The 23,257-nt window shown below is 36.2% G+C and overlaps 1 protein-coding gene and 1 long non-coding RNA gene across 3 annotated transcripts in view; one reads left to right on the top strand and one right to left on the bottom strand.

The window, feature by feature from the left end:
* The window catches only part of LOC129512296 (uncharacterized), a 105,301-nt gene that overhangs the window by 33,086 nt on the left and 48,958 nt on the right, over window positions 1–23,257 (top strand). The window lies entirely within an intron of this gene.
* On the bottom strand, window positions 20,535–21,196 carry LOC129512295 (40S ribosomal protein S17-like). Its single transcript, XM_055329503.1, is given in 2 exon segments — window positions 20,535–20,625; window positions 20,627–21,196. Coding segments are annotated over 2 exon segments (420 nt in total). The 5' UTR covers window positions 20,956–21,196.

The raw sequence follows: 23,257 nt of genomic DNA, 5'->3' as shown, positions 1-23,257 counted from the left end.
CTATTAGAAAAAAACTGCAACATTCTTTAGTAAGTGGGGGGAAAATATAGTATAGTATATTATATAGGTACCCTTTTTTGGAAATAAGATACAGACAGATGTGGATAGATGGATGCAGGAAGACATAAGGTTGGTGTTTGGGAAACTGAAAGAGTAGATGGCACAGGCTGGTTCTGAAGGCATAGAGTTTTGAATCAAAAGCAAAAATTTCTGTGGCCACACATAGGTGCAAGAATGAGAATAATGGCATGGAATAAAAGGGAAAAGGATATAAGATAAAACAGTCTCTGAATGACCTGCATTGTATCAACTTGAAGTAGCTCTTAAAACTTTATTTTTGCAGGCCTCTCACTGCCCCCCACCACTATCCTTGCCCTCCCTAATTTTCTGGTTCAGCGTCTCTGACTCCCAGGGTTCAGAAATCAGGACTTCCAACAAGTGTCCCAGGTACCCTCGCCCTCACAATGTTTGAAAACCAAGAATGGCTCTCAGTTTTATGAATATGGTGAAACCATCTAGCCAGAATCTCTTGATTATTTTTCCTCCTGGTTGCACCATCCATCTGTTCAAAGTCCACCGAAGCTTTTCCATCTCTCCTGCATAAAGGAAAAACTATCCCCACTCTTTGCCAAGGTATTTTTAACTCCACCTGTTCACAATCAATACTCCCCATCTCTTCTAGTTCACTCAATAGTCAACAGAAAGAACCACCAGATCATATTTTTCTGGGCCTTAAGATATGATTAAGTCCATCTTTCAGGTTGTTTTAAATTATGGCCAAAGTGGCAAGATAAATAAGTGGGAAATATCAGAAAGGGAGACAGAACATGAAAGACTCCAAAGTCTTGGAAATGAACTGGGAGTGGTGGAAGGGGAAGTGGGTGGGGGGTGGGTGTGACTGGGTGACAGGCACTGAGGTGGGCACTTGACGGGATGAGCACTGGGTGTTATTCTATATGTTGACAAATTGAACACCAAAAAAAATAAATTTATTTAAAAAAATAATGAAATAAAATAAAATAAAATAAAATAAAATAAAATAAAAACAAAGTGGCAAGATAAAAGTTGAATGCAGTATAAAATAAGAAAAAAACTGACTAATGTTTAAACATCCACATTTAATATGCACAGCTGGGCCCTGGATGAGAAAAAGGAAAGCATTGGCAGAGATAAAGATAAAGAATGCCTCACAAACAGCCTCTTTCAGTTTAAAATGTGGAAGTTAGGTAAGAAAAATGTTCTGTGAGGACATCTGCCGTTCAGGATTGCTTTGCTTCAAATCTTCTGAGTACCCACAGTTACAATTGTCAGGGAGGTCCTGCAATAATGAAAGACCTGCCTGTAAGGTCTACTCATCTTTGCAGTATTGAGCCATTTTTACTATACCTAGTTTAGTAGGTATAGTATGATAGATCATTTTATAACTATAAAAGTAGAAGATCCCTTTCTACTAATTTTGCTAACCATTTGAAATACCACCCATTTAGATTTCCTCATATTTTGGGGTTGGGGGGGGTGTCAAGGGGTTTTTTTGGTAGGCATTGTTAAGTATAATTTTGGGTACTTTTAGTACTAAAATGTTAATCATTACATTTTAAATGTAGTGTCCTTCAAGAAATTAATTGAAGGTGGGGTGCCTAGGTGGCTCAGTCGGTTGAGCATTTGACTCTTGGTTTCAGCTCAGGCCATGATCTCATGGGTCATGGCCCCATAGTGGGCTCTGCACTCAGTGGGGAGTCTGCTTGAAGATTCCCTTCCTCTGCCCCTCCCCTGACTCGTGTTCTCTTTTCCTCTCTCTCTCAAATAAATAAATAAATCTTTTTTTTTTTAAAAAAAGAAGCTAATTAATGGTAATGTCTATCAGATCTGAATAATTATTACTCAAGTGTCCCTCCCAACTTGAAAATATTCACTGACCTTTCCAGTCAAACTTTTCATACTATCATACTATTCAGTGTAGAATAGCAGTGCTTTGCCTGAACAACTGGTTCATCTTTATCATAACTGGTTCAACTTCATCACTTAGTCAATAATTCATCATACTGTCCTCTCTACCTAGATTTCCTATTAACTTTAAGCCAAATCTCTGGCCCACCTTTAGCAAAGGAAGCCTCAATCAAAAAACTGTAAACTAACCTCACCCAGTTTTGCTATTTTTTCATCTTTGTTTTCTCTTTTGCTCAACTTGCTCACTTGGTTGTATCACATATTCTTTCAGAGTACCTTAAATAATTTTTGGAACCAATAGAATATAAATAAATAAATAAATAAATAAATAAATAAATAAATAAATAAATAAATTAGGCTCAAGCATTGCAAGAGTTCCCACTGAAACAAAGTTTTGCTTCTTTATGTTCATCTCCTCCTGGATGACAAAAATCATTCTTAAAAATAAAAATGTCTCAGGGTGCCTGGGTGGCTCAGTCAGTTAAGCGCCTGCCTTCAGCTCAGGTCATGATCTCAGGGTGATAAAGGGATGGAGCCCCGCTTTAGGCTCCCTGCTTAGCGAGGAGTGTGCTTCTTTCTGTCCCTCTGCCCCTCCTCCCTGCTTGTGCTTTCTCCCTTCTCTCTTGGTCTCTCTCTCTCTCAAAAATAAACCTTTAAAAAACCTTTTAAAAATAAAAATGTCTCTTGGTGAATGCTTAGCCACTCACCAAGGCACCAGTATTGCTTATTCAGTAATACAAACTTGATATGACTATTTGTTCCCATCAGTATCCCACATACACAAAGTGTGTCACTGCCTTTCCAGAAGCTAATCAGAAATCTTTTTCTTCCATCTGCTGTTTGTTGACTGTTCAATGCTGCAAAATATTCCTAGGAAAACCCTAGAGTCACAAACTTCTTCTTTTCTTACATTTGTAGCATCAGCAATTAGGAAGGCACAAAACAAAAATAAACTAAAAACAAAATCTCACCAAGCAAGGCTCCTAAAGGGCAGCACTGACAGTTTTCCCTACCTGCGGCTGGCTGCTCTGTGGCTTTTAGCATTACCTGCCTCTTAGTGCCATGTCTTTATATTTGTACAGAAAAAGCAGGCTTGCTCCCAGTCCTATTTGGCTTTCTGTTCTCGATAAAGCAATGCATTTTAAAAGGGTCTGTGCTCTTAGCTTAATATTATTCATCTAAGAACATTTCAACCTGGATGAGAAACCCAAATATGGGGCGGTATGTGCACAGATGATTTCAGGAGTACAAATCAGTGTGTCCTTTTAAGGGAGCTCCTTCGGCTCAGCAGCTCTCCCAACAATGTACAGCTGTGAGACTGCGACTTTTTCCCCAGGCTGGTAAGGAACAAGTGTCTTTGCAGTGACGCAGGAGGTCGAGCAGGAAGTGCTGGCTAAGTGTATTTGGTGACTCATATCCATTTGCTCTCCAGCTCACTTGCAGTTTGCTCATTAGCATCAGTGCTGGAGGCTAATGGATACTCAGTAGGAAGTAATTTTTCTTTGTAAATGTCTGGTGAAAAATGGAAATGAAAACCCAAAGAGGGCTCTGTTTCTGACAAAGCTTTCCAAGGCTGACAGAGATTGTGTTTTGTGAGGTCTGGCTACAAGGTTCAGTGGTAAATTTCATGTTCTTAGGACTGATTATCTTCTTCCTAAGATAGGCTTTTGATCACAAAACAAATAGCATGAAAAAAATGAGTAAAGCTGAGTCAAAGAGGTCATATTTATCTCTAATGTCTATTTGTTTCCTTCAAAATTATTAGAGGGACATTTTTAAATACCATGCATTCGTTATGTATCCAAGCACCTAGTGGTATGTTTGTAAATGTTTGGCAACTATCTCTGGGGAAAAAGAAAAGGCCCTGATTTCCACTGTTTCCTGATTTCCATGATGTAAATACTCTCACCATGGCCAATTTCAAGCTACAACATGAGTCACTGAATAAAAGGTTGGGTGGGAGGAATGTAAACATTCAATCCTCTTGTGAGCTGGTATGCCAGCTCGACACCACGAGCCCTTTAAACACAAATAGAGGCTCATCTCCAGGAAATCAAAATATGATTCTGTTTGGCTGAAGGCGATAGATGATAGATAGATAGATAGATGATAGATAGATGATAGATAGATAGATAGATAGATAGATAGATGATAGATAATTTTTTTGAGTTTCCATATGTTTAAATCCTCATTCCTAATTCATTCTTGAGTCTGTCTAGTTGCCCTAGGAGTAATATTTGAAAGGTAGAGAAATAATCAATTATTCTAATATAAAAACTGAGGCATCCTCTGGTAATAGGAAGGTTAAAAAATTTTTTTTGCACGATAGGACTCTTGCACTGTAATACAAAGCCATTGACACACTAACCATATGGAGTAGCTTATTGCCTGCCATTGCCAATTTTTTTAGGTTGTTGTTTTTGTATCCAAACGTTTAATGCTTTCAGAGATGATTAATCTTATGGAAGTTATAAGAGGAGATGATATAATTCTGAGACTATGTAGAGATTCTGTGTTTTTATTCACCTTTGGAAAGTGCAGTGAAAATATTGCTACTTAAGTGAATAAAATCTAACACCTGATCAATTTAATGTCACAGCCATGGATTTACTTGCATAAAAAAAAAAAAAAACAAGATAAGCTGAAATATTCTATGCCAAACTCCAGAATGCATATGATTTTAAGGCAAAAGACAGCTAAGAAGAAAGATTTGGAATCAGTCTGGCTGCAATTTCTCAAGGCCTAAAATTTTGGGTTAGAGCTGGGGCCCTAAAGCCACACTGACCTGAATGTCAGGTCACTTTTGAGCTGTATGATCTCAGGCATGTCGCTCATCCTCTCTGTGCCAGTTTCCTCTACTTTTAAGTGGTGATGATCATAATACCTAACTCTGTAGGTTATAATAAGGATTAAATCTGCCAATACGTAAAACAGCTACAGAAGCATTTTATAAATAACACATAAGCATTTGCCAAATAGGTGTTTACTAAATAAACATGAGGGAGAATTTTTAAAGACTAAGAAAAACAAATGGATAAGAGATCTATCTAATCCTTTCAAGCCAGCTGATTTACAGAAGAAAAGTGTAATAAAAAAAGTGTAATTTAAGCTAATAAATTACAGGACTATGCAATATTGCTCCTGCTCCCCTGACTCTGCAAATTAATGCTAATGCAGGACATGGACTGCAAGTAAAACATTTAACAGTCTAGTTAAAAGAAACTACTTGCTTCTATTTCAACTAACCTGAAGATATTTCTTAAATGTGAACATTCAGGTAGTCTAAAGGGTACCATTCTGACTATCACAAAGACATTCAGGGAACTATGAGACAGTCCCACCTCTGAAGTGTTTGATGTAAAGGAAAGGTATAGGGAGGGCACAGATCAAGACTCTAAACAGTTCTGAGATACTACTAATCATATCTGAAATGTCACTGTGACTATTGCATGGAGCTATGCAGAGCTCCTATCAACTATCAGAGTCCTTAAATTGGATGGAAGTCAAGCATTCTTTGTATTCTGTGAACCCTAGATGATGACAATGATGCACTTCAGTGTTAGCGTTGCACATCAATGCATTAAAAGAAGAGATAAAAAGATTAAAAAAAGATTAAAAAAAAAAGAAGAAGAAGAGATAGACCTATGTCTTCTATGGTGTTTGACCTTTCTAATCCTAACCTGCCCTCTGTTGGTTCCTCTTAATTTCTTCATGCTGTTGACTGCCCCCTAAATTTCAAATCTTCTTTCCCCAACCCCAGAAATGGACCCTGTCTCTACCAAGTTTCATAGCTGCCTGTTTACTACAATTGCTGAAAAGATTAAAAATATATACAGATGGCTAATGCCTCAGTGAAAATTTCCTCCCAGATTACACATTTTAGAAAGACACTTGTGGAAATACAGTCTCATAATGATTCTGAACATGGGCATTTCAGCCATGTGCAGGCTCACAAAAGGACAAGGGAGAATCATTTGGGGCAAGGAGCAACTTCCAAGGAAAATTTGTTTTCTAATTTCCTTTTGAACCACACCTCATAAGAGGTCACTTTTTCTACCTGACAGGATTTTCTCCCATATTAAGATTCCTGAAAGTGTTAAACATTTCCTCAAGTTAATCTGGTTAATCATTCGTTTATATTTTTCACATTTAGAAGAGTTAAGCATAGATTTTTCCAGTATACTTGCTTATTTTTCTTTTTTAATATTTAATAGGTCCAACGAAAAGAGATATCTGACTTTTAAGCCACAATGGGTAACAATACAGAACTTATGCAAAACAACCAGAAACAGACACTTTTTACATTTTTAAGGCATATATATTTTTAGGTATACCAATAATTAAATTACACAAGCTCCTTTTCCATGATTGTTGCAAATAGTCACTACAGCATAAAAGAGTAATAGGAAGTAATCATTAAGTATACATATCCTGTATGTTCATACATATCTCATGAGTCTGCTTCTCTCTGCTTTTGTCTCTGTCTCTCTCTCTTGAATAAATAAATAAAATCTCTAAAAAAATAATTTTGAATTCTATTCAGGATGTCAACATATTCAGCAAAAATATCGTGTCCTAGAGTCCCTGGAATAGGGGATAACTTTGTGTCATAGTTCTAACAAATAAGGTGGAAGTGGAAATCCACTAGATTGCTTTCCTTATAAAAATTCACCTGTCTTGTCCCTTTGAACTCCACCCTTGCCTTCCTCTTGTCTAGAATATGGATACTATGCTCGGTGGTACACTATAATGAAAACCATACACTAAGGATAGTGGAGCAGAGAAGTAGAAGCAGCCCAGGATAATAAGATGAAGAGCAGAAACAACAGCTTTGAACCACCTATTTCCAGACTTCTCAATAAATGAGAAAAGTAAAATCCTTGCTTGTTCAAGCCATTGTAATCAGAGTTCTTTTACATGTAGTCAGCACAATAGTTTCTATACTCCTTTTTTTTACATATAAGAAAATACAGGGCACCCAGGTGGCTCAGCAGTTTAGCGCTGCCTTTAAGCCAGGGCATGATCCTGGAGATCCAGGATGGAGTCCCGCGTTGGGCTCCCTGCATGGAGCCTGCTTCTCCCTCTGCCTGTGTCTCTGCCTCTCTCTCTCTTTCTCTGTGTCTCTCATGAATAAATAAATAAAATCTTTTAAAAAAAGAAAAGAAAGAAAAAAAAGAAAAGAAAAGAAAAGAAAAGAAAAAAGAAAGAAAGAAAAGAAAAGAAAAGAAAAGAAAAGAGAAAGAAAAGAAAAGAAAAAATAGAAAAGAAAAAAGAAAAGAAAAGAAAAGAAAAGAAAGAAAAGAAAAGAAAAGAAAAGAAAAGAAAAGAAAAGAAAAGAAAAGAAAAGAAAAGAAAAGAAAAGAAAAGAAAGAAAATACAACCTTGTGGAGTTCTGGTCCAAGATGGTGGCCTAGGAGGCTCCTGAACTCACTTTCTCCAACAGACACACTGCATCTACAGCTACCCATGGAGCAAATATTTCTGAAAGAAATCCAGAAACTAACTGAATGGCTCCCTACACATTAAGTGAACAAGAAAAAAACCCACATCAAAATGGGTAAGAAAGATGGAGGCTCATTCCTGCCATAAACCTTATCCCCAGCACAACAACATATAATTGGAGGGAAACTTACAACGCTCAGTTCTCCCTGAGGAGTAAAGAGTACCTCTAGCATCCCAACTTTTAAGACTTCTACCTGAGGAACAGCTCCCAAAACACTTAGCTCTGAAAGACAATGAGGCTTATATCCACAAGACCCACAAATAAAGAAAGAGTTCTTAGTAGGCTTTGGAGGACTTAACATGGCTATCCCCTAGGGCTCAGCACAGAGGGAGCAGGCAAAAACATCCAATTCTCAGTCTTTCTTAAAAGAGGTCTATTTGCCTTTTCACAAAGATGGCACTGAAGGCAAAGAAGGAAGCCACTGCCCCTCCCAAAGCTGAAGCCAAAGTAAAGGCTTTGAAAACCAAAAAAATCATGCTGAAAGGCATTAACAGTCACAAATAAAAGATCTGCATGTCACCTACATTCCAATCACCCAAGACCCTGTGTCTCCAAAGGCAGCCCAAATATCCTCAAAAGAGCACCCCCAGGAGAAACAACCTTGATCATTATGCAATCATCAAGTTCCTCCTGACTACTGAGTCAGCCATAAATAAAATAGGAGACAACCACACACTCATGTTCATTGTGGATGTCAAGGCCAATGATCATGCACCAGATCAAACAGGCTGTGAAGAAACTCTATGACTTTGATGTAGCAAAGGTCAACACCTTGATCAGGCCTGTTGGAGAGAAGAAAGCATATGTTCAACTGGCTCCTGACTATGATGCTTTGGATGTTGCCAACAAAATCAGGATCATCTAAACTGAGTCCAGCTGGCTATTAATCTAATTACAAATTTTTTCACCAAAGGAAAAAAAAAGATGTCTATTTTTGTACTTTTAAAGCTATATGGTATAAAGGTCTGACTTCTAATCAGTCTACATAGAGGTATTAACTGAGATCCTCCCCTTTGGGACACTGACAGGTCTTAGAACACTCTCAACTACTAAGCCACTAATAACAAGGAAGGAAGCTTGGAAATCACAAAGGTTTAAGAGATAACCAAGAGCTAGGGTCAGGCTAAATGATAAAGTTCATCTACACAAGACCACTTCATCAAGTCTGAGAGAGGTGGCTGCTTTCTCTAATGCACAGAAGCCAACATAAGGAGTCAAGGAAAATAAACAGAGAAATATGTTCCAGATAAAAGAACAACATAAATCCCCAGAAACAGGTCTTAATGAAATGAAGATAAGCAATTTACACTATAAAGTGTTCAAAATAATGGTCATAAAGATGTGTACCAAGATCAGGAGAACAATGCATAAACAAAGCAAGAATTTCAATAGAGACAGAAAATATAAGAAAATACCAAATAAAAATACACAGAGCTGAAGAATACAATAATGGTACTAAAAGAAATTCAATAGAAGGATTCAACAGCAGACTAGATGAAGGAAAGAAAAGATCAGCAAACTCAAAGAAAGAGCAGTGCAATTTGTTCAATCAAAGGAGCAAAAGGATGGGATGCTTGGGTGCTTCATTGGCTGAGCATCTGCCTTTGGCTCAGGGTGTGGGCCTGGAGTCCTGGGATCGAGTCCTACATCAGGTTGCCTCATGGAGCCTGCTTCTCCCACTCCCTGTGTCTCTGCCTCTCTCTGTGTCTCTCATGAATAAATAAATAAAATCTTTTAAAAATAAAAAAGGAGCAAAAGGAAAAACAAATGAAATAGAAAATACAAGTTTGTAAACAGCAAAGCCAAAGTCACAGAGCTGCAAGATTTGCACCAAGCTTTCTTTGATACACATGCCATGCTCTTTCCATTCTTTCATACTGCTTTTATAGACACACAGACATTCTATATTAGCTCTGGAAAAAACCCAAATCCTCATTTTAATCATGTGGAACCTGAGGCTCAGAATTGTTAAATAATCTACCCTTAGTGTGACTAAGAATAAAATAGAACAATCCAGTGTTCTCACCAGTGAATATATTCAGAAATCATTGGGATAAAGCAGATGGAAAATTAACTTGAAGCCAAAATCAAGTGCCTTTAATTCAGGGTCAGGGGAGCAGAAAGTGAGATTAAGAATCCTGAAGAACACAAGAAAAAAAAATACAAGTTTATTACGACAGATTGTGTTGGCAATGGTGAGGTGCAGTGTTGCAAGAAGCAGATATTTTGGTATCAGAGAGAAGGATTTGAGGACATCCAGGAAACAGAAAAGCTGTAACTGAGGAGCACAGCCTCTGAATGACCCAGGGATGGGTCTTGCCAGGAAGGCTCTGTGATGAATTTCACTTGCATATCCTTACACCAGGCAAGGCCAAATGAAAATTTGCTTCTAAAATTTAAAAGGTCTGCATTTACAATGTAACATTTGAATATGTCCATAGCAGGTTAAGTAACACAGACAATAAAACACACAGATACCTGCATGCACATACACACATACATAGATGTAGACACAGGAAAAGTAACTGAAAAGCAACACAATAAAATGTCAATAGTGTTTTTTTTTCTGAAAGTCAGGGTCATAATTGATTTTTTAATTTGTCTCATTGCTTTCCTATATTTTCTAAACTTCTACACTAAATATATACTGTATTTATAGTAGAAAAGTAAATAAAAACATATTTAAAAATCCATTTGATGGCTATATTGTTCTATAGTTACAACACAAATGGAACTTGAGACTTTTAAATATATTTCCACATTAAATATGAATCTTATTCTTATAATGAACCAATACATAAGATGTTCTCATAAAACCATTCAACAATCAATCATATTTTACTTGCTCATCACCATTTTTAATAGAATAAGAGTAAAAAGTACATCAGCTATGATAAAAAATACTTTCTTTAAAATCAGATTATTATTATTTTGTTTGATTTTTCAGGACTATGAGCTAAATGATGACCCTATATTATTTTTGAACATGTAGATACCACAAAAATATTTAATAAGCCATTTACTTTCACTTAAAATAAAAGGTGGTTTACATCATTGATGTAATTATTAAACAACCATGTTTTGGCAGTTAAGAAAATGGATTTAAACTTAAAATCTCTAACCCAATGCTGGCAATAAAGTGATTATGGCATATCCTAAAAAGAATTTTGTCTCAAAATATTGAAAGCAATCTTTTCAAATAAAGTTTTAAATACTTATTTTAAAAAGTACTTACTATTGAGAAAATAGGCAATTGTCAGTGCAAACATTAAACACCAAAAAATTCACATTCAAATCATAGGTTCACAGATTCAGAAATATTTTATTCTCAACAAAATGGCATAAAATACAAGGCAAAGACAATAACTTAAACTTTTTAAAATTCTGTAAATATTGATGCAAGGAAAAATATGCTATTGCACACACTTATCATTTTGGATTGCCCAAATATCCTTGTATCTGAGGGAATCCTAAAGTGACTAAAGAAGCCAAAGGTTTAAGACATTCCCTTTCCCAGCTCCTCCAGTAGACAAGTCAGACACTCAAACTTGGGACTTTATTCTGCTGCAAGTAACTTACAGCCATTATACAGTCTGCATTATTTGTAGTGCCTAGTGCTGAACTGGAAGTCCTATGCCATAATGGTGAGCTTCCCTTGGGAGCAGGATCCAGAGGGGGCGGCAAGGCTGAGGGCATCAGTATTGGGATCATAGCCAGCCTACTCCTATGACCATATCCTTGGCTTGTTTTGTGTCCACTGGTTCCTGGTCATTTTCCAAGTCTAGTTCTCAGTAAGACTTCCCTGATTTTCCCAGTTAAGGCAAAATCTATCTATTTATATTAATTTACAGCACTGAATACTTCTTATGCATAGAGTTTAATTATTCTTTCATTTAACAAGCACCTAGTATATGCCAAATGCTATTCTGGAGGTATAGTGGTCAACAAAATAATTCAGATGTTATCTTCCACATATCGCATATTCTAGAGGGTGATAGACCATAAATAAGAAAACAAATTTCATCTAAGAATAAATAATGTAGAACATTAAAAAGGATATCAGATTGAGTTAACAGATCTTTAGTTGGAATAGTCATTGAATGCTTGTCTAAGAAATGACATTTGAGCTGAGACATGAATAATAGAGAAAAACAAGGAAAGTTCTAAGGAATAACATATCAGGAAAGGGGAGTAAAATACACAAAGACCTTGAGGTAGGAATGAGCCTGGCAAGTTCAAAGATCTCAAATAAACCCAGTGTAACTGGAATATAGTGAACAAGTAAAATAGTTTAAAATAAAGTCAGAAAAAGAAAATGTAAACTAGCACTGTTCAACATAAATATAATGTGAGCCAAAAAAATTCATCCACATTTATAATTTTAAATGTCCTAGTTATCACATTTTTAAAAAGTAAAAGGAAGCAGGTAAAATTAATATTAGTACTGTATTTCCACTATAACTCCAAGATATTATCCTTTTAGTCTATAATTACTATTTGAAAATTATCAATAACATTTTTTTAAAGATTTTCTTTATTTATTCATGAGAGAGACACAGAGAGAGAGAGAGAGGCACAGATACAGGCAGAGGGAGAAGCAGGCTCCACGTAGGGAGCCCGATGTGGAACTCGATCCTGGGTTTCTAAGATCAAACCCTGGGCCAAAGGCAGGCGCCAAACCGCTGAGCCACCCGGGCTGCCCTATCAATAACATTTTTATATTATTTTCTCACTAAGACTTTAAACCTCCTATAGAATTTATATATATGTATATATATATAATATATAATTATAAATGTGTGTATATATATAAAACATACATCTCTTTTTTGCCTAGCATTAATCCAAGTGCTCAATAGTCACATGTGGCTAGGCGCTACCATACTGGACAGTACACTAGATCAGGTTGGTCTTTTAAGTCATTGTAAGGTTTGCAATTTAATATAAATAGAGTGAGGGATCCCTGGGTGGCGCAGCGGTTTGGCGCCTGCCTTTGGCCCAGGGCGCGATCCTGGAGACCCGGGATCGAATCCCACGTCGGGCTCCCGGTGCATGGAGCCTGCTTCTCCCTCTGCCTGTGTCTCTGCCTCTCTCTCTCTCTCTGTGACTATCATAAATAAATAAAAAAAATTTAATATAAATAGAGTGAGAACCTATTGGGTAGTTTTCAGTGAAAGGATAACATAATATGAATTGCCTGCTGATAATTGATAGATTTTTTTTTCTAACATTAAAACATTACAAAAAGATATGCTAGAAAATATTTTGATATGATATATGATCTTAACATTTTTACCCCAAAATATAATCAGTGATACTGTACTAGTTATTAGGAATAACAAAATATATATAGAAACCAACCAATTCTCAGCACCCTACCATTATCTTCCTGGTTCCAATTCACCATCACCTTTTATCTGGATCAGAGCTGTTTATTCCTCTTGCCCTTCAGCCATCTATCCTCAACTCAGCAGCCAGATGATCTTATTAATATGTAAACCAGATCATAAAGCCCTCAGTGGCTCCCTGTCTCCCTCCTTATGTGTCCCAATGAGGCCCTACCTACCATGGCCTCCTGTTAAATCTGTGACTTCAACCTCTAGTTGCTGCCTCATTCACTCTCCTTCAACCTCTCTGGGCTTCTTGATGTTCTGAGAACACACCAGGCACCTTCCTGCCCCATGACTTCACCCTGGTCCTTGTCTCTTTCCCTAGAAATATGACTCTTGACCTCACTTCCTTCTGTTTTTTGGTCATTTATTTAATTTTTAATGACATTTACCAACCACTATATTCAAAAGAGTACTCATACCACCCTCTTCATATCACCCTCCTGCTTTGACTTTCCAATAGCACTTATTATCATATGGAACCTTTTATTTTTTTACTTTTGTTAATTTATAGACTCTTTCATAAGATAAGCTCACTGGGGCAAGGGATGTTTCTAAGTCCTTTTTATCTCTATACCCTCAGTGCTGACAAAATTGCCTGGCACACAGACATACTCAATAAACATTTAATAAATTATGATTTGGTCAACGTCTATCATCCCCACTATATTTCAAGCCTCTGTGTGGAAAGGACCATGTCCTCTGTTTGCTTATAAATATATCTCCAGGCACTAGCACCCAAAAACTATGCATTCATTTTGTAGAAATTCCATCAAAAGGGACACCTGAGTTGCTCAATCAGTTAAGCATCTGCCTTTGGCTCAGGTCATGATCCCAGGGTCCTGGGATCAAGGCCCACATTGGCCTCACTGCTCAGCAAGGAGTTTGCTTCTCCCTTTCCCTCTTCTCCTCCCCAATATTTAAAAAGGAAATTCAATAAAAATATGTTAAATAAATACACTCATTCCCCTATATCAGATAACACTACAAAGAAAAGAATAATTATTTCATGATAGTTGGGCAGAATGACAATATAAAAGTAATGGTTTGTAAAGAGGAACTTAAATAGGCTTTAAGTTATCACACTTCAAAGGTGAAGGTGGTCTGTTTATGGGGGCTATTTATATGGGCTGGTTATATGGCCTTTTCCAACTTTGGTTGGAAAAAGAAGAAAAGAAGTCTAAAAAATATTAACCTGAGTTTCCTTTATCTCCAATTATGACAGCCCTATTTCAAGTATATGAGCATGAACCTAGTAACATAGATCACCATCATTCACCATCATAGATCACCATCTAATGAAAAGAAATTAAGAAAGACAGGTGTGATTACCCAAGTGAAAATGCTCAAGTAGCTGACTATCAACTATTCTTATCTAGATAAGTAAGCATATTTTTCATTGTAAAACTGAGGATATCTATATACTTTCTTTTTTGTTTTCACCTAAATCTGTTACAGCTCAATTTTTAACTTGTTAAAATGCAGTTAAAGCAATTTTATAAAGGGGATTCAAAATTGTATATGATTTATGGCATTTTGTCACATAATGAATTTTTCAGGAGAACTGAAAACAATCAAAGATTTAATAATGTGCCCTGCCTCTGTGCCAATGTCAATAGGACATGCATTTTGGGTAATTTTTTCCCAAGTATGAGGCGGAATTTGCACTTTTCCACTCACACTGTCCTTTTCATGCTAATGGTACACATTAGCAAGGAGGTGGGTTGAGGTTAATGATGCAAGGATGACTTAATAAACTGGCCCACACAGGAACTGAATCCATAAACGTGACTTCATTCATATGGTGCTTTAATCAACTGAATAAGCAACCACAGCTAATTAACCACTCTACCACTCACACACCTCTAACCTACAAATCAATCCATTCATTGTCTCTCTGCACCATTGAAATACTTTTCATTTAGGGATGGGCTTAATTAACAGTCAATGCCACAAAACAGCCATAAAAAAATTGCATCATATAGTTTTTCCTTTCTGTTCTTTTCCACGGAACAAGAGTATGCTAAGAAAATTATTGTCTTCTCAAACTGACAATCTCATGAATGACAATAACACCAGAATTAACACAAATCACAAGATCTGATTGGTCTAAAGAAGCAGCACAGTGTAATAGAAAGGCAACCTAATAGAAAGGGGTAGACCCTTGAGGATTCAACTCTTGGTTCTGCTTCTTCCTGCTGTATGACTCTTGGACAGCAAAGTTTCTCTCAGCCATAATTCCCTTATCTAAGAAAATGGAGTAATGACATTACTATGAGAATTAAATGGCCTGATGGACATTAAGTGCCTGGTATATAGTAGCCATTCAATGAATTTTATTATTATAGACACATTACTATAGTAGCTACATTAAGGACAGATTAAATAAATCCAAAATGGAGGAAGGAGAACTAGCAAGTGGTCGTGGAGGGTGGGAGATGATGTTGCAATAAATCTGGTCTCAAAAACAGAATTGTAAGACATTGAGGAAACAAGATCAACAGTTCTCTGGCACAACGTGGGAAACTGTGGAGTGGTGAGGTAGTGAAATGCAGGGAAGGGGTGACTAAGAAAGGAAAGTCTAAAGTGGCTTTCACCAAGAGGTTAGTCTACTGAGTTCTGGAAGAAGAAGAGGTGATAAGACCAGCAAACTTACATGAAGGTTACATGAAGAATCGTCTTTATTTTAAAATCCAGTTGTCTCAGCTTTTGGGCTCTGAATCCCTGGGAGCTAGAGACATGTAAATGTATATGAACTCCAAACTACTGTTGTAGATAAAATAAATACTATTCCCCTCATGTATTTTACCACTATCTTTCACATTTATGTCAAGGCTGTAGTGATTAATACATTAAAATTTCTTACACAGACATTCTAAAATGTAACTTGCAACTTTTTTTTTGTTTGTTTTTCTTTTTTTTTTGTCAAGTATCATGTCATGTTTTGGTAAATGGACCAGAATATGATTATCTCTTTTTATTTTCCTTAAGAATGGTCCTCGTTCTTAAAAATAATTGTAATTATTAACCACTTTCAGAAATTATTCTGGTTATTTGAGATTCAATAAATATTCCATAATCATAATTCAATTATGATTCCATAATTATTCCATAATTCATAAATATTCCATAAATATTCCATAATCATTCTGATTACTTGAGATTCAATAAATACAACCATAATAGAAATTGACAGGGAAGTCATAGAATATTCTGCTGTATCCAAACAATGTCATTTTTGTTTGGTAATTGTTTTTCTTTGCATCAATTATTTCAGTCACTGTGACTATTCCCATAAATTTTTGTACACAGCTGGACATAATTTTGTGGTGCTCATTTCCCTGTTAAAACCTCTATTCAACCCAAAGGACTTCCAACAAGTACTTGAGTGGAGATTCCTCCAGGTAATTGCAATAGAATCTGTATTCCCTTGTGAAAAGACTTAGCTTGATGGATTATAAGAAAAATAACGTTAATCTAAAAACAGAGGGAAAATCTAAATAGAGAGATGAGTTGCAAACACTGCCTGCCTGCCATTTTGACACACCCAAGACATTAGTCATTGGATCTGCATTTTCAGTTAGGTTGTACATAGCAAAGAAAAGTGAGTTTTATCCAAGTCAGTAAGGATATGGGAAATAATTGCTACCAGCTCATCTTTCACCACCAACCCATTTCACAGTCTATTTAATAGCTCTCCAGAAAAGAAATTGAGTAAGAACAAATATTCAACAATTATTTGAATAGGATGACAGTTTTACTTATTTTATTTTATTTTGTTCCTGGAAACTAGAACAAGAGTATTTCTAGTTAGTTAAGTCATTTGGAATGTGCATTCTCCTTCCCTACCTACTTTATTGCTGCCACAACCACCACCACCACCTCCACCCTACATATACATACACCACACACACACACACACACACACACACACACACACACACTTTTGTTTGAAAGTATTTTTGTGGAGCTAATATTTGAAAGTTGTTTTTATCACATGGTATACATTGTTATCTCTACAGTTGTGCTTTTGAAAACCAAGGACAACAGTTATGGACTTTTGTCTTTGGTGAAAATAGCAGAGGTGAATTTGAGACCAAATTTAACTACTTCACCAGGGAGAGGTGTAAGAGGCTCCAAAGTTAGCAAAAATTTTAGAGGACTAAGAGTCAAAAAGCCAGGCCTAAATCCAGCTCAGCTACAGCTGGGACCTAACCTGAAGCCAGTCGCTTTGGTAATCTCAGCCTCTGATTACTGGCACAGGATGAGGGTCTAACAGTGGATGATGTCTGTAGTCTCTTGCAGCTGTTGAATTCATTGCTTCTCTGAGCTGCCTGTCCATTCATTCAAGGTCCTCCACATTGGTATTTTCCCAGGCAAAAGTCAGCCAGGCTCAGCAGCACTCTGGTCCTAAGAAACTGCCTAGGCCTCATCTAAAGAACACAAGTTTAGATCCTTTCTGCATTTGTCTTATCCTGTGATGGAAACCTAATTCAAACACGTATTTTGCCAAAGAAGCATGTGTAGAAAAATACATGTAAAAATGTGAGTAGAATGAGGCTATGTATACAGGCTATATCAAAACTTCTAGCTGATATTCAGTCAATACAGGAAAATACCTGAAATATTGTTGAAAGGAAAATTGAAACAAATGACCCATGCAGTCAAAATAGTTAGCTGGAAAGGTTAAAACAGAACAATAATTACCAAAGTAATTGTACCAAAGTAATAATTACTATAAGATGTTAAATGTTTCCCTGTTCTTAAAAAGAGAGAAAGAGAGAAGTGGTTATTGTGACCAAATTAGTTTGGGACTAGGTGGGTTAAATGAGTTAAGTAGAGTGTTTTTGTTTTTGTTTTTGTTTTTGTTTTTACAGGACCTCTGAATATGGTATGAAGGTTTTCCCAAATTTACTGACCATGGAACCCTTCTTCCCCAAAATATCCCATAAGATCACTGTGGAGATCCTGTAAGATATACTAAGATAAATAAGGGGAAAAGTACATTGACAAAACATGTCAAATTGTTTTCTTATATTCACTAGTGAATTAACATATTATCTTTAAGAAAGGCATATCCAAAGTTGATATCTACTCGAGATTTTATTAAGCTTGGAACGAAATCATTTGTTTCAAACTGACATTTGTCAAATGTCTAGGTTATTCTCAAAATCCCTACTATTATATTCCAATACAAATATTCTATGCATACCTTTATAAAATAGACTTTGATATTTACAGACTGAAGAGCTGAATAGAAATAAGAGAAAAATGATTTTTAAAGTGATCTATGTTTGTCTTCCATGGAATTTTTTCCATCTTTTTAAAAAGAAGTTCCTTGGCCAATTCTGGCATCTCTCGGGAAATTACAAGCCAGGGTAAACCAGGAGCCTGCTATAACACTTCATTCTTATGCATCATTTAAAAGGCATGTACGCTTCGTGTGATTCCAATAACACTAGGCATACTGAGAATGGGGGTTATGTTAGGACCCCATAAATAATGCTTCATCTCATCACTTAGGTTTGACAAAGAAACCTTGTGCAAGAGAGAAGTTACATTTTAGAATAAGGTGTCCTACTTTGTGAATAAGTTGAAGATTTCAAGCCTACAACCACAAAGATGAAGGAGTTGATAAAACTATACCCTTACTTTAAAAAGAAGTGGAGATCGATTTTTTTTTTCAGAAATGATAGCTGAGAGTATGAGAGTTTGATCCATAAGAGTATATAGTACTACTATAAAAATGAGAGAGATGAGGCATACATGTTTGGTCCAAGGACAATATGCCAGAATCAAAGGGAAGATATAACTATGAGGACAGCGCAATGTCAGTCACTAAATCCCCTGGTGTCAGAACTTAGAGACCCATGGTTAAGCACCAAAACATGGAAGCATCCACTAAAGAGCATATAAAAACAAGAATACCTGGGACAGATCTAGAGTACACAAGACAACTGCAGAATTGGGGCTAGTCTTAGCCCCAACAGTAGGAGATATTGATGGCTGATGCCATGACAGATTCATCAACACACTCAGCAATAGGCATTGGCAGCCTAGGCACCAAACACTGTTACTTCTAGAATCATCTCCATAGGGTTGCACTGGCAGCAAAGCTGTTATTTTTCGTACCAGAAGGCAGTAAATAGACTATATAGAGTCAGGATATATATATATATATATATATATATATATATATATATATATATATATATATATATGGCATAGGATACCATTTGGTAGTTAAAAGATTAAATTTGCTGATTGTAGATGATATACACCTTAATAATGCTATAACCATTTAGTAGACATCTAAGGATGGTCTAGAGTTCTCCCACATAGGAGCTGTGTGAGAGAAATAATAACTTGCAAAAATCATAACATTCTATTTTTATCCCCATGCTGGTGAGGCCTGAGAATTAAGAATTACATAAGAAAGAATTGCATAATATTGAAAATGCTTGTATTGGAAGAGTCCTGGCTGGCTGTGGCAGTCTTTGTAAACAATGGAAAATCTCATTTAATTGAATTGGCTTAAGTTTGGTCCATTGTGAGAGGCTGTGAATTTGATAACCTATTAAGGTCATCTCCCTAATCACCACAAATGTCCTAATGAATACTGCATTTTTTTCACCTTACTCCCAAAGATCAGAGCACTTTGGCTTAGTCCTAGTTAAGTTTTGTCATTTCCAAGCTATATATTCTAGAGTGTAAAAATATGCATTTTGATCATAGCCATAATGATGGTCCACTTGAGCATTTTTTAATAACAAACAATTCTTATAAAGGTAGCTCATATTTTTATAGCATGCTAGGTATTTCAAAGTTCCTTCATGTGATCACATTATCCTATAAGAAGAGAGAAGACATTTGGTAGATAAGGAAACAAATTTGTTGAATTGGCCAATGACAAGCAATTACTGAATGACAGCACTGGGTTGAGAACTGCCATCTCTGGACTGCTAGTCTAAGCCAACTCAATGAACCATACCAGACCGCCTCCTCTCCAGCACCTTTTCCCAATCTTTCAGTCAATTCAACAAGCTCAAATGTCATCCAATATCACTGTACCAAAAAATCTAAAACAATGAACTTCATTTAGCTGTATTACCAAGAAGCATTAGACAGTGAAATCTCCCTGGGGGTTTAAATTCTTTTAAAGTAAAAGATGCTGTTTTTCTTTGAGTTTTCAACCTCTGCTTTATTAGTGTCTTTAATGAAATGAATGCCAACACTGGTTTATTTGTTCTCTCCTAGACATTCTTACAAAACACTCAGTGGTGTGTTCTCAAGCTGTAATGCCATTCTTTCCATGAGTTGCACAACCCAACTACCCAGCCAGAAGACAGACAAGGTATCCCCCATAGAGGTCAAGTTACTTTGCCAGTTTATGCCTCCAGCATGAGGAATGACCACATTGTAATAAAAACTAATTCACTACACGATAGAAGTAGACATCAAGGGAAAAATATACTTTCACAATAGTTAGAATGTTTGTTCTTCCCTTGAGGAGGCAAATATTAAGGTTATTTCTGTTGTTGATCAGTCATACAGACACACACATGCATACACACATACACATATCCAATCTACTCCTCATAAAAATAATCTCATTATCCTCAGTCAGGGGAACCTCTATATGAAAATTTTTTCTCCCAAGGTTTATGGAGGATACTACAGCACAGCCAAAAGATTCAAACAACTCCACATGATGTTTTGAAATGTATCCCAATTGTAGGCTGAGTGACCTGCAGGCTGAGCAGACTGCCAAATTTCAAGAGCCTCAGGATCTATTTCAATGATCTCCTAATCCAGAGCTGAGACCTCAGAAACATAATTAACGCTTCTTTTTCTCTCCTCCTTCTGCAGTTTGATGGAGATACCCATCACCAGGCCCCTCTGATTCCATCCCATCAGATATTTGACATACCCTCCAATCTCGCTACAGAACTTCTTGTTAGGAATAGTAACGATCTCCCCATACAGGGGATTGTTGGTATAGAAGTCACTGCCCAGGTGAGTATGGTACTTCTCGGTGAGGACCCTGGCCACCTTCTTCGTGGTTTTGGTGCAAATACAGCCCATGTTGGTGAGTCCCTGGTAACAGAGCTCCATATGACTTGTTTTTGGAGATCAACTCAAATAACTCAATGGGAAATAATTCAACCTAAAGTCAAGAATTACAAGAATGAATAAGATGTCCACCATGCCATGATACCTGGAAATTCCAAAAGTTTGTGTCACATTTTGTTGGTTTAAGAGTTTATATACCCCAATACAAAGGAAACTACACAAATGATATTATTTGTAATTATCTTCTTTTAAATAATGAAATGGACCATGATCCTTCCTTTTCCTTTTGATACTCTCCAGATGAATAAAATGATTCATATTAAATTCATATTAGCTTTGTATTATCACAGATTTTTCTTCTTTTTTGTATCTTCATCCTTGTGACTATACTTTAATATAACTTCATTAAAGGGGTGACTGGGTGGCTCAGTCAATTCAGTGTCAGACTCTTGATTTCTATTCAGGTCACGATCTCAGAATTGTGAGATCAAGCCACACTTCAGGCTCCCTGCTCAGCAGGGAGTCTGCTTCTGTACTTCCTCTCCCATTACCTGCCCACCACCCCATCAGCTCACGTGCTCTCTCTCTCTAAAATAAATAAATAAATATAAATACAAATATATATGTATATATATATATACATATATACATATATATAAAACTTCATTAAATTCAAGGGACAATTTGGGTAATAAGAGCATATACATCCAAAGAGTCCTCATATTGAACTCATCCAAAGAATGCAAGCAATGACATTTTTAAAGCTTTTACAATGGACATGTAAATCACACACAAGACACAAGTCTTTGGTCATCTTCATGATTATTCTTAACAGAATTATCTAAACCAAAATATCCAGGATAATGAGAAACTCTTTTGATTATAATGTTTTAAATCACATTTTATAAGGGAATGTAGAAATATATATATTATATATGCACTGCATACACACACACATACATGCACATATATATATAAAAGAATATAAAAGATTATTTTCAGAAAGCCTTCTCTTTGTTATTTCCTGATCATATAAAAAATACAATTTTATTCTGAATGTAGTAAAACCTCATTAGAATATTGTGAAAATTTTTCAAAACATTTTATATAATACAGAACATTGCAAAAATTCATTAATATAACTTATCCTAATAGCTGGAAAGCTAATGTTTTTAATTCATTCAAAATCTCTCCGCTTTAGTTCCTGAGCTACCTAGACAGAGTTTAGAAGTCCTAAAATTTTAGTACTGGTTTTTCACCCAGTAGCTTTTGAGGTTTTCATGGGATTCAAGTTTGAAGAAAGAAATTGTGCAGATAGAATCTCTTAGAATTGACTTCACAGGCATGTGGTGATCGTACAGCAGAATTTCTGCCTAGGGATTAGGGGGAATATATATTAAAAATATAGCCAAGCTCTAGACAGCAACCATAGTAGAAGGTCTGCAAGCAGAAACAGGAACACCTAAATATCTCTTTTGCTCCCTCTGCTGGTTGGTTTCATAAAATAAAGAATGAGCACTTTGATCTCTTTCCAGAAATGCTGATGCATTTTCATTTTACCAGACTTGCAAAATTTGGGCGTCAAGACTTGTCTATTTGGTTTGTTATGATTGAGTTGTTGAACTTTTGCTTGTCCAGATTATAAATGAGTGTGAAATATTAGGTGGAAATAGATACCATGGAAATGGCAGTTCTATTAGATTAACAGACCAGTGGTTATTGAGCATGACACAAATGGGAATATGACATGCTCATCTAAAAATAAAATGATCTCAAAGAGGGTAAAATCGCATATACAAAACTACTTAATAATAAGCCAAATACGATTTAAAACTAACCTTACGACTTCAGAAAGTGGGAAAATTTCATAAATAAGAGATAAGAGTTGTGTGAAGACTTAAAAATGAGTGATATAGAACACAAGCTAGAAAGTGATAGGAGTGACTGTTGAGAGAACAAGATACACTATCATCAATAATCCAATCTGTGACTTCTCCACCCAAGCACAACCTTCTTCCTATACATACTATTGTAAACAATAGCAACAACAGTATTCTCATACCTGGCATAAAGAAAATATAGACATTCAAAATTAGAACATGAGCAACCTGTCCTCAAAAGTGAATACCCACTATCACTCAGTAATCATAGCTATCTCTGCAGGATAATCAGTCCTTCTCTATCTAGGTTCAGTCACAAGACGTATTGTTATTCTGCTACCTATGGTTCAGACAATAAAGTTAATCACCAATAATACAATCTCTATAAAAATACTAGAGAGAGACTAGGAAGAAAATATATTTGAGACTATTACAGGGTCCTTCCACACCAAAACAAATCTTTC

This window comes from Nyctereutes procyonoides, unplaced genomic scaffold (genome assembly GCF_905146905.1).
Source record: "Nyctereutes procyonoides isolate TBG_1078 unplaced genomic scaffold, NYPRO_anot_genome, whole genome shotgun sequence".
Classification (NCBI taxonomy): Eukaryota; Metazoa; Chordata; class Mammalia; order Carnivora; family Canidae; genus Nyctereutes; species Nyctereutes procyonoides.
The sequence above is the reverse complement of the archived record's forward strand: the minus strand, read 5'-3'. Positions and strand labels throughout refer to the sequence as shown.